The following is a 13,089-nucleotide window of genomic DNA, read 5'->3' on the forward strand; positions in this document are numbered from 1 at the left end:
GCAAGAGAACTTACCTCCCTAAATTAGGGGGGAAGCTGCTGGAGCATTCCTCTAATTTTGTGTATTAATACCAAGTCTGTTCTGACTCCACAGGATTCAACAAACTGCAGAGATCAATTGTATAGAAATACTACATTCAGTCAGCAGAGGGAGAAATCTTGCCTTGAGCAGGACTGCATTGATGGGGATTTGAGGAGAACATTTTGTTTAAAAAAAAAAAAAAGTCACTTTAGTTGGCCAATTTTGTGTCAGCTGAGAACAGCTCAGCTGTGTATGACTGTTTTTGGAATATCTTATAAATATATACAATATTTATTAATATATATGTATAGAGTATAGGAATACATGTAAAAATAGGCAAGACTGCATACCATGCATTAAGAACAATTTTCCATAATCTGCCATGTCAGTGCAATAGCACAAGGTATACCTGTGCTATCGAACATGAGTGGATCCTTGCCTTTTTCTGAGTGAACACAACATCTGTAAAGATGGAGTCTATTGAGAGAGGAGGCAGCCAGACAGACGGACTTCTGTATCTGGGCAGCTGTCTGCTCAAACAGGTTCATTTTGGCTGGAATTTTAGAATCGGGTTCCTCAGTGTGGAAGAACAACATAGACTGGCTGTTTCACAAAACCGTATCGGTTACTGAGTACTGAAACTGCTACTTAGAGTGCTAAATTTGTCAAAGGCTTGTTGAAATGTCTGATTCAAACAATTGTAATGAAATACATGTCCATGTTTGTTTTTTTTTCATTTGATTAATTAAAACCTTGTGTACAGGCAGATGAAGAAAGTGAATTTTGATTAAGCCAAGTCTATTTAATTACAACACTGACAGTATGTCAGTATGTTAATGTTATCTTTATAATGAAGGCCTTTGGTAATCAATCATCACCCGGTTATCTTGCATGTAATGCTGGAGTTATAAGTGGCTTGAGGCAGCGCTTTCTCTGAATCGTGAGGTCTTTTTGAAATGGTTACCACTGATCATCATCTTACACTTACCTTATACAGCCAAAGAGTAAGAGCTACATATATATGTATATAGTGGAGTGAGGTAAGTCATTTGTTTTCAGACTTAAGATGTTTTTAACTAAAATCCACTTTTTAGGTTACTACTCAATTTCTAATGTAAATAAATGGCAAACTTTTTAAGCAAAATTAGATTCATGTGTAATTACTCTTTGTATATCTCTGAGTCTTAGATATGTTTATGGTGATACACTTCTGATGACTTTATCATATTTAAGAGATCCTCTGTTTTGGTATGGTTGTGCTTAAGGTATTTAAATTTTGTGGTTGTATTTTGGCAGTTGTGGGTTTGTTAGTTTTTTCTTTATATTCCCATTCTTATGGTGGCATACTCTGAGGTCATATTCAGGTTGTATTTGCTGTGTTATTCCTGCAGTTCTTGGGTTGGTTTTTTTTTTTTTACTTTCCAAAATGTATTTTCAGTCCAAATGTCTCTGAGAGTTGCCTCATCAAGTGAATGTTATTAAGAATGAAGTGGGATGACAGTAATGATGTCAAACAACTAAAATTTAGCATTTTTATACTCTGTCAAGAGAATAATTTTAAATGTCTTTCTCATTCTGATCATATTTAATTATTACCTATTTGTGTGTCAGTATATATGTACAGATTTAAAAACAAACATCTTTCAAATATTGCTCTTGCCAGTTTGAGAATATCACCATCCAGGGTGCATTGACTTAAGCTGGTCATTTTTAAAAAACATCTTGCCTTTCAAGTCTTAGGATGCAATCTGAAGGAGTAATGGTTGTGGCTGTAGAATGACCTTTTGCTCTATTAAGCTATGTACTTTGGATATTTACTTGATTTCTTGAATTGGTATCTGATAAGACTTTTTTCCAAAGTCATAGAACTGCAAAACATTTTGGACTCACAGTATACTAACATTCTCCCTTAAATGTTTTTTTCACCCTTTAAGGCAAGAACTTCTGAAGTGGAATGGATGGGGATATAATGACTCCAAATTCATCTTCAATAAGAAAGGTCAAGCAGAATTCACAGGAAAAAGGTAAATTGAAAATTTATATAACTGAAGTATCTTGTTTAGAGATTTTTTGAAATGAGTTAGAGACAATGAGTTAAATGAGACAAATTAATGTGAGTCTTCACTGTGACTTGATATACTCTGTACATTAAACTTTCCTTGGAGAATGGAATCGGACTGAGAAGCTGCACTATGTTCTAAAGCTTTAGATAACATGCAGCAGGTCAGAGCAGTTTTCTCAGTTCTGAGACTCTATTGAGTATCAACAAGTTGCTTTATTAAATTTCCAATTTGTGTTTTAGGTTTTTTAATCATTGTGCGTGGAGCTATTATATCCTCTGAGCTTAAAAATAAAAATTGCTCTTCAGTTATGTTGTGGCAACGTTTCTGATTGTATTATCTACTAGCCCTTTGTACAACAAGCTTGTTTTTCTGAGATTTTTTTTTTTTTAAGAAAAGACATTAAAATTAAATCTACTTGGGGATCTCTTTGCTTTCTTCCAATGGGATTTAAGCCTGTCACTTGACATCTTACTGTTTGTTTTTTCTGCCTCAGTGGAAAGTATTCTTGTAGTCTCTTCCCTAATTTAAAAAGTATACTTTCTGTAAGAGTAAAGGAAAAGAATGGGAAAGAGAAATAAGTCTGAAATAAGTACTGTCCTTCAGAAAAATTCCTTCCTGGTCTTTGAGCTAGTTTGAGTCAAAGCTGCAAAAAGCTAACTGGGATGTTGAGCCCTTTAGTCCTTAATTTCTTGATTATTTTATTTTTCAGGCTCAGGTTAAAATGCAAAGCCTTGTCTTAGGCACTTAAGTTCACTGTATAATTTTTAGGGAGACCTTGGTGGTCTCTCTCCTCTTGCCAGGATTCTCACTCTTGTCACTGTCACTCATTTTTTCACCAGTTTATCAGGGGTAGGTTATGCTGCACAGAAAACTTATGCAGTGTGATTTGAAGGAAAAAAAGTTGAAGGGCTGGACTTAGACTTTTTTTTTTCAGTAGGAAGCATCAAGGCTGCTGTATGACTACTGAGTACCAGTCACTGTTCTAGAATGGGGGGGAGACTGGTGGTTTTCCCCAAAATCTTCATTTTCTCTCTAACTGATAGCTATTATTCAAAATGTCCTGCTGGGCCACACCAGTGTATTTTCTGTGGAGTCACAGTGACAAAAGGAGAGTGTTTGAAGTGAAAACAGAAGAATAGGCATCTGTGAAGATGTTGTAGACCCCTTGTCATCTTAGTATCCACTTACAGATCTGTTGTCCGTAAGTCTGTTTAATAGCTTTCAAGTCTGCTGGTACTGTCTGCCTCTACAGCATCCTGCGGCAGCAAGTTCCAGGTTGCTGTTGTGTAAAGTACTTGTGTTTTAAACCAGGTAACCCTTATTGTATTGCAGGATTAGGTGAATTATAGGTCTTCAGCCTTCTACTGCTTTGTTGATTGTATAAGGCTCAATCATATCCTCTCTTCCACTTTCTCTCCATGCTGAGGAGTCCTGGGCCTTTTAGCCTCTGCTTATAAGGCCCCTTGTTCTTTAAAGTTGCTGTTTTCTGAACCCTCTCTAGCTCTACTACATTTTTTTTGAGATACAAGGACAAAAATTGCATGCAGCACTCAAGGTGTAGATGCACCAGGGTTTTACAGAGCAGCAAAAAGAGATGAACTGTCTTTTTTTTCTTATACCTGCCCAGTTATGCATAACACTGTTGGCTGCTGTTGTATGTTGTCAGTGAAGATGCCATGATTTTTCCTACTGACTACCAGTCTGAGTCTGCCAAATATGCAAGTAATGTGAGGTTTTTTTTCCTCTTGCAAATATCTTCCATCTTATCTTCCATCTTCATTTGTCTGCTCAGGTTTTTCAAGATCCTGAGTTCCTTCCTAACAGTACAGTACCTGTCTACTCAAAAGAGCTTAATATTATTCACCTGGTTGGAGAGTCCACTGATGAATCCAGGTCACTGAGGATGACATTATGTAAAACTGGTCCCAGTACCAGTGTGCGACAAGCTGCCCTCCTGGGTCTGTCTTGGACAATGACCATTAAACTCTGCCCTCTCCTTATTATCTTAACCTTATCTTATCCTTCAGCCTGTAGAAGAACCTTTCCTTCAGTACTGTAGCAATATATTTTCTTAGATAATTTTTGGGGTGAACACCTGTGGAAGTATAAAGGAGTGTGGAATGTTATTCACTTTCTGTTTTCACATCCTGATAGAACTCCAAGGGTTAATGAAACAGGATTTCCCTTTATGAAAGCCATGTTGACTTTCCCAACATACCTTGCATTTCCATGTGTCAGATTATTATTTTTTTTTATGACAGATTTCACCATCTCACCAGGGATAGATGATGCTTGCTAGTCTGAGCAACTAAACCTGTTTCTTGGGAGGGGGAGGTGTGGGGAGGAGATCTTCTTGGATGCTTCTTGCACCATGAACATACATACAAAACTTGCTTCTTGAGCAATCATGCATTGCATTCTGTGCAGTAAACTCACTGACTCCCTCTATGCTGTGTCTTTTGTCTGTGCCTTGACTTAAAAGTTGTTGGTTTTCAGATAGCTTTAGTTTGTCCTTTGAATAAGTAATTAAGGTTACTTGCAAGCTAGCTATAGTAATAGGTTGGCAATACCAAAAAGTGTGTCTGGAGAGGAAAACACACCAAGCTAACTTGAGTGTCTCTGTACCTTTGTTGTAAACTCCTGATGCAAATCTATTAAAACTTTCATTGCTTATTGTGCTTTTCTTTGGATAGAATTCACTTAACTGTTTCATATGGCTATGATGGTGCAACAACAACTGTCACAGGAAAAACGACTGAATGCTATCTTCCAAGCTGAAGAGTCTAGCTTGAGTTGAGATACAGTTGTAGTCTTTTATCTCTAGGAATAGGGTAGGGGTGTTTTTGCAGTAGGGGAATGGGGAGGTAGTCGACATTAGGAAACAAAAGGAATTGATCTTTCTATGTAATAGGGGACTTAGTTGTAGACTTAGTTGCAACAGCTGTGAAGAACAGGGCCATAACTGGATTAACAGTGATTGAATAATCTTAGAAGGAAGACCCATGAGGATTAATACAGTGATCCAGGTGCAAACTTTAGTAAGAATTTTCAGCTGCTGAAAGCTCTTAACACTGAAGAAAGGTCCCTTGTCTCCTCTCAGAGAATGCTTGTGCATACATAAACATGCACGAGGTGTCTATATCTATACAATTAATAGCAGTGTCTTCTACCTGTTTAAGTGTGTCCTCAACCTTATTTTTCACATGTGGTAGGCATGTTCACAAAAAGCTCCTGTGTCCCTTGTCTGTAAGTCTTCACCTGTTACATGGCTAAGCTCTTGCCAAAGAGTTTGCGATAGAAATGAATTTACGTTGCTTGATGGATTCTGTTGATAAGGGAAAAAAATTTAACACTTTTTCTTCAAGATGCATAAGGTGTACTGAGCTGGGTTTGCATCTGAGACTGCTGGTTACATTGCAGTGTGTCTGTACACACATGGACTCTTCCTGTAATTGTCATATAAAATGTGACACTGCTTTTTGTACTGCTGAAAAGGGAGGAACCTTTCTTAAAGTAAAGATGGAGGGGTGGGATATCTGAAAAATCTTATGCCACAGTTCCTAAAGATCATGAAGGAAAGTAATACCTAAGGTGTTGACAGTTTATTTGATTGTGTGAAGTACAGAACAGTTAAATACAATAAAATACGCAGTTGCATGAAAACTAAATGTGCAGAAGCTTTGCAGGCTTGTAGGTAAAGAATTTGATTTAAAACTTAACTATTTGTGCATACATAGAATCGAAAGAAGTGTATCTGACATACAGTCTTTTAATTTAAAATGACCCATGTAATATTGACTTTTCAGGTACAGATTAGGTGGTATGGTATTACCAACTTTTAAGGAATGGATAGAAAAAACCTTTGGAGCAAGTCTGGAGCACAAAACTACCTCTAGAGTAAGTAAATAGCTGAACCAGTTCCTTTGAATGTTAGTCTTGGTGATAATCAAGACCACACTGTTAAAGATTACTCAGCCGCTGTCCTGAAGGTCACTTTGCACATGATTTAGATAGTGTATTAATACCTTAGTTTTTGAAAAAGTGTTCCACATGAAGAGTTCAATGTCTTAGTATGACTTGTGGTTCCAGGTTAACTTGTAGTACTTCTATTGGAACGAAAGTCTCTAACACAGGGAGGTTTTTTGTCCCTGTTTGTAAGTTGCTCTTCAAGATTGTAGAAACTGTTTGCCTAGAGGGAAGTGTTTATGCAACTTCAGTGTTGTTCATGATCACAAAGACAGAAGATACAGTGAAGTTAAATGGTGCTGTGTTTTCAGTGTATTTAATGATATCCAAGTTCTTATTTGACAGTAATTTTTTTTACATGTTTGGGTGCTGAAAACAGGCTACCAGAACTGAACTGAATGTTTTCAGAAAAACAACACACTCAGTGTTCTTGGTTTTGTGAAGCATCCATATTTTACTTTTATTGAAAAGTAACTCATGTCAGTCAGGAGACCTGACTGCCTGCTAAGAATTCCTTTGTGGCTGCAGGTTCCTGACTAGATACCTGCTTAAGCAGTGTTGGAAGCAGGCTGTGCTTGTACGGTGACTATAGCAACCCTGCTTTGCATAACAATTGTACCCATTTCTTGAGTGAGTTCAAGGTTGCATTTTCTCTGAAGTAGATAATCTTATAGAGCCTGAAAACTCAAACGTTTACTTGGTCATCTGTTGATCAAGACATTCTTTCATCTGCTATGACTTGCAGGATCTCTATCTGCCAATATATTTTGAAAAAAATAGTCTTGATGTGTTTTCCTTGACCACGATTGGTCTTAACTGGTAGCTGCTTTAAACTGGCAGCTGCTTTAATTTGCTGTGACCAGAGCTCCTGAGAGACATTGTTCCCTTTCTACATGTAGAGGAAATACAGAACAAAGTAGAGTTGGAGGACAGGGGCAGATTCTTGAATAGTGTCTTGATTCTACAGCATGTCTTGCAAAACAGCTCTTCAGGGTATCTGCCAGTGATGTTGAATGCTTTCCTGTTATGTTGTGCCCCTCTGGTTCTGATGTTCTTGTTGCATTCTGAAACGGGCTGACTACCTTGACATAGAATAGGACTCTCTGGAGTCTGCAGTATGTATCTGGACTTCTTATAGCTATCCTCAATTACTACTGCAGGTCCCCCATTTTCATGTCTCTGTCATAATTCCAAGTTTATATTTCAGTTTGTTATGCTATATTGGTTTTTCACCTTCTGCTACCATCAGAGCATAAAGGAATTCGGGTGTAGGAACAGCAGTAGAAGAGGAATCTCTTGGTCCATTTGTCTTTTTATGTCATCTCTTCCTGCCTCTATTTTATTAGACTGGGGGGTTCCCTGTGGCATGCGTTTTTTCTGTTATAATTAACAACAGTAAATGTACCTGCTTCTCTGATGCTCATGGACTAATGATGTTGTTTTACTCTTTCAGACTCGACTTACCACAGAGCAGTTTAGACCTAGTTCACACAGGCTTCCTGTCTAGCCTTTCAGTGTACAAGTCTTAAAATATTTCAGTCCCATAAGAATAAAAGCATATTTTTGTTTGGCTTTATGTGTAAGATTTATATGGATGAATATTAACTTTTCAATCTTGAAGATGAAAACTAAAGGATTAAAATACTTGTGGAAGAAAGATAAAAATCAAGATACTTAAAACCATCTACAAGAAATTGTTATAGCTTTAAATAGTTTGTGTTCCTCTTGCGGAGAACAAAGAGCTTCATGCATTTGGTATTCTATTTGAAATGATTTGAAATAGTTCTGTCTATGGAAATCCATGAAGAAACCAAAGTTTTAAATAGAAAATGTAAGCACAGCTAGCAGGGATTTTTTTTTCAAGTGGTTTAAAGGTCTTTATTTGGTACCTACTTGTTTGTTTCTCATGTTTCCTAAGTTTCTCAGAGCTCTGCTCTTTGTGTTAGCAAACACAACTGTGTGAATGTGCATTAATAGCAGAATAGTAAGAGCTAAGGGCAGCAATCCAAGACCTGACTTCCTCTGTGCTTATTGTGTCTGGCTTCTAAAATGGTGATAGCTCAGTAGCGGTGAACCTCTTGCCTAAGCAACACTTAATCTCAACTTCTGTGTTTGTAGGTGTCAAAGTGAATATGTTGGAGGGAAAAACCTTTTTCTCAGATTTCTAACACCTTATTTCAAGACGTATGATATTATCCTTTAAGCAAGTCAGAACAGCACATATCCTCTTCCAGAAATCAAGTCATTGTTAAAACTATATTTTTACTAGGTCATATGTTCCATATGAAAACTCTGAAACAAACACTTGACTATCCTTTTGAACCTCTAAATGTTGTTAGCTATCAGTCATGAACATATCTCATGCAGATACTGCTTTTTGAATTATCCTTGTAAGTACTCTTTAATTTCTATGCAACCTTATGTAGTTTCTTGTAGAATCATAGAATGGTTAGAGTTGGAATGGATCTTAAAGATCATCTAGTTCCAACCACTCTGCCATGAGCAGGATCATCTTCCACTAGACTAGGTTGCTCAAAGCCCTATCCAACCTGGCCTTGAATATTGGCTGGACACTAGTAGGCAAGTTCCATCACCATGGATCTTTTAATTACCTCAAAACTTTCCTGTTAAAGGTTAAATCTTTGCTGCTTCCCTACTTTGAGACTCAACCCATTCAGAATGTACTGCTGCTGTGGTGGTATATGGGAGACCATTAACCTCTATTTTCCATGCTGTTAACTTGGTAACTGATGCTATCGTCAAAGCTTTTATCTTAAGATGCATGTTCACAAAAACTATCAGCTGTTCTGGAGGTCATGTAGAGCAAAGATAGGCAAAACTGCATTCCAGGAAAGAAAACTTGGATGGGCGGGTATACTTTTTTGTAGGAGGCTGAAACTTCAGAATGTAAAAGAAAAGTGAATTCAGTCTTGCTGTTTTCTCCGTGTACTTGTCAAGAAGCATAGGCTCGGCTTGTCAAAGAAATGTCTTAAGTTTCTTTGACTATGTGGAATACTTAGTACAATATATGTTTTGGTTGTAGGGCTGTAAGCAAGCTCGCTTTGGCATAATTTCTGGGATCACTAGGCAGCCTGTAGTCTTGCTTGATGGCTTTATAACAAAATTGCAAGAATGTTCTTCTGTTTGATTTGAAGGTGATGTCAGCTAATTTGCCAGCAAGGTTTTCATGAGAGACATTTGAAAGCACTGCATTATGTTTTAACTAATTTTTTTGCAACTCCTAATTTTTAAAAGTGTATTTAAAATAAAAGATGGAGTAGTGAAAAATTTTCAGTTCTCTTGTTCTTGAACTTGAGAAACTTTGATAACCATAAATAAGATTCTTGACCAACATTTTCTTTGAAAATAAGAGTTGAAGTAAATAGTTTTTAGTCATCAGAGAAGCTTTATATCTAATTAAAGAACTCCTTAATTAGAGGTCATCTGTAACAGAAGACATATTCCTTTAGGGAGGTTATCCATAGAAAAGTATAAATTAATTTATTGGCTCTATTTTTAAGGAGGAAAAAAAGCATGTTTTTTTGGAACCTTCAAAGCACTTGAAAGCTTTACACTTAATGTCTGCAAAGATCTTATTTTTTTGGAACTGGATCCTGTGAAGAATCCTTATTCTCTAAGTGGGTTTAAAAAGTCAACACATGAACTATGTTTTTATGTACCTAAAGTGGACTTCAGAAAAGAGGATTAAATGGCTACGTCTGCACTTTGAGAAGCCATAAGAATACTATATGAGACATCTGTTTTAAGGAACTGGAAGAATAGGTTGTTAGAAAACCTTAAGCAGGGGTTCTCCCTATGGACTTACAGACCCTTGATTCAAGGCCTGTTGGTAAACCGAAATGCCTAGTGTAGCTTCTCTGAAAGAAAAGCTTTTTTTCCATAAGCATTGTTCAGGACTTTTAGCTAGAGGCTTTCTGCATCACCTGCATGTTAGTGGCTGAACATGGATTTTATAAAGCCTTTCTGATGTGTGAGGTCTGCTTAAAGTATGCTGGTTATATTAGATCATTCAAACTTAGTCTTGCCTTGCTTTGGAATTCTGATTAGGCTTTGGTCTGAGGTGGATGTACATGATAGGAGGAGTGGAAGTGGGTTGGTAGAAACAGAACTGTAACTAGAGGAATTTGCAGAGTGATTAGTTGCTTCACTACATATTTCTCTGTATTGGAGGAGGAACTTATATTCAAAAAGGAATTATGACCTTAAACCTCTACCCATTTATCAACAGGAGACTTTCTAGTTCTGTTCAAGCAGCTGTTTTTCTTGGGAAGAATTAAAGATAATTTGTTCAGTATGCACTCATAAGCTAGAGTATTTCTCCAAATTTCTCAGGAGGAAAAAGGATAAGAATGTACTACTGAAATAAAACTTCCAGTGTGCATCTAGTCAGCTGAGTACCAGGTAGGAAAAGTGGGATCAGTAATTGAAGATAAGGAAGAGAACTTCTGTAGTTCTGGTCTTAAATAGTTGTGTTTCAGTATAAGTTAGCATTAACCTGTCTTATTATTTCTGTTCTACAGAAGTGCTGTAAGAGTGAACTTACCCTTAACGAACTTATTTTCTTGTATTGTAGGCATCATTAAATATTAATGATGTACCTCCATCCATTGTAAATGAAGAATTTCTTCAGGATCTTAGAGCCACTAAAATCTCATATTCACAGGATGCAGAAGATAGGGTATTCAGAGCTCATGGTAAGAGAACTTCATTTAAGTAACTGCGCTGCTTTCGATGCTCCCTTGTTTGAACTTGTTAACTTACTGTTTGTGTTTCAGGTCACTGCCTACATGAGATATTTGTACTCAGGGAAGGAATGTTTAAGCGAATTCCTGATATAGTTGTATGGCCTGGTAAGCTTTAATTGTCTTATTCTCCCTTCTGATCTGGGAGGCCATTGTTTACTAATCTCCTGTGCTTTCTTGTCATGGGGAAGCTGTCTCTTCATTCACTGACTTCAGTCATCTTTACAGAAACTAAAGGAATTTTCTTATGAATGGTAGTCATGATTGTTTAACATCTGGATTGCAGGTTGTGCCTGTGAAATCCCATCACTTCACAGGGAAGTCAAATTTATTATTAAAAGTAGCTGAAGTTTCTGGTGACAGCTGAATTTGTGACTTAAGTAACCACGGTGTAATTTGAACTTGTATGTTCGCCAAGAATGGTGTCTAAACAGCTGTCTAAATCTTCTTTTTTTAAAAGAATACATGATGGTAGAAGGGTAATGAAATCTGTGTATTAAAGAACTTTGTTTTGCAACATGCTGTACTTTAATAAAAGTATAACACCTGTAACTCCTATCAGAACACTTTACAAAGGGTCACTGACTTGAAGAAAGAGCAGTGCAATCTGAGTACAGGCTAGGCCCACTTTAAATAGAGTAATAACTGATGCTGATGTAGGTAATATGTAGCAGAAAATATACTTGGTTCTACGTAGTAGAAAGATAACAAATACTTAAACTGATATGACTTTATTTGCACACTTTGTGAATTTTCTACTTGAGTCATGTTTCTGTGATCACTAGGAACTACTTTCCTTGTGCTGTTCTTCAGTAGCTAACCAAAAAGTCATTTGATCGAAGTAACTGTCAGTTTCTGTTCAGCTGAATGAATCCAACTCTTTCCTTACCTTTTATAACTCTTTCTGATAGTTTGATAGCTGCACTGCATTAGGAACCCCAATATTTCTGACAAGAATTTAGCCTTAGCTCAATTTTGCTCCCTTTATTTAGGGGGAAAAAAAAAGTCAGGTATGAGAAGCATAAAAAGAGGCACTATAAGATGCATCTCATTACTTGAGGACAGATACTGACATGACAGGACTGGTGACTATGAGCAGCACTTGCCACAGCTTTATTTTGTGCAACTCCAAAAGCAACTGAAATAACATGATTGACTACGTTTGTTCAAAGCTGCTCTGTGTGGCAAGAGCAAAGTTGCCAGAGTTCATAAGCGTATTTATTCAGTCCTGCTCATTCTCTGCTGTTTGCACAAACTCATGTATGCATTGTATTTGATCTATTTTTGATCCTTTTCCTTGCCTGTGCACAAGTATTTCTGCTTCCCTCTTTGACCAGACACAGAATGCATTCTGAAATAGTAAATTTCACCAGCAGCTCTACTTTTGAAAGAAGAAAAAGATGTGTTGTTCAGCTCTCAGAAGAGACTTATTTCTCACTTAAAATAAATTGGACGTCCTATTTTCAATAAAAGCTTTAAACTCGATTTGTTCTTCAAGATACCTAGATTAATTAACTGTTTGGTGGCTCATCTTGCCCTGAGAATTTGCAGGAGATCTCAGTCCATGAGTAGAGCAGGAGACTAAGGTTGTAGTTAGTTCTTCAAATGTAGAATTGTTTCACATCTAAACTTTACTCTGGGACTCTGGTACTTCTGAGCCCAGCTCTTATTTAGTGCCTAACTCTTTGAAATATCTTCCTTGCTGGTGTCAGAAGAGGAGCTGCTGCTTATTCAGACTGCAATATTTAGTACTAAGCACAATTAACAGTACTAAGCACAAATCATGGTCTTTTATTTTTAACTCTTTGGACTCTTTTAGTTTGCCATGAAGATGTAGTTAAAATTGTGGAATTAGCCTGCAAACACAATCTCTGCATAATACCATTTGGTGGTAAGTGTTATGAAATCTCAAATCTGTTTAACATTACTAGTGAAAATTTATTCTACTTGAATTCAATCTAAATATGTGATTTTAGCAATATTATACCAATAATTCAATAGATTTTTTTAATAGTGTTTTAAGTGTGGTCTTAATTTTTTTATGATCTGGCAGTATTAAAAGCTGCTATATTCAATTTAGTGGAAGTCACTGAAAGTATGTCAACATCTTGAATATTGAATGTGCAAGAGGAGTGATTATATGAAGCTGAAATCTACCTCTGTGCCTTCGAAGTCTTCTAGGAAATAAGAGATTCAAATATCTGTGTTAGGGGTATTGTGTTTTTGGATGCATTACTTGTGCTCTGTTCCCAGAGACATGTATAAATTAGGGTTTT

General features: G+C 36.8%; 1 protein-coding gene across 1 annotated transcript in view; it reads left to right on the forward strand.

Moving 5' to 3' along the window:
• Positions 1–13,089, forward strand: part of AGPS (alkylglycerone phosphate synthase) — a 58,809-nt gene that overhangs the window by 10,129 nt on the left and 35,591 nt on the right. Inside the window, exons 2-6 of the mRNA XM_074144863.1 lie at positions 1,956–2,045; positions 5,891–5,981; positions 10,645–10,765; positions 10,847–10,921; positions 12,633–12,704. Coding sequence (XP_074000964.1) covers positions 1,956–2,045; positions 5,891–5,981; positions 10,645–10,765; positions 10,847–10,921; positions 12,633–12,704 — 449 coding nt within the window. The remainder of the gene's footprint in view (positions 1–1,955; positions 2,046–5,890; positions 5,982–10,644; positions 10,766–10,846; positions 10,922–12,632; positions 12,705–13,089) is intronic.

The sequence above is a fragment of the Numenius arquata genome, chromosome 3, assembly GCF_964106895.1.
Source record: "Numenius arquata chromosome 3, bNumArq3.hap1.1, whole genome shotgun sequence".
Lineage (NCBI taxonomy): Eukaryota > Metazoa > Chordata > Aves > Charadriiformes > Scolopacidae > Numenius > Numenius arquata.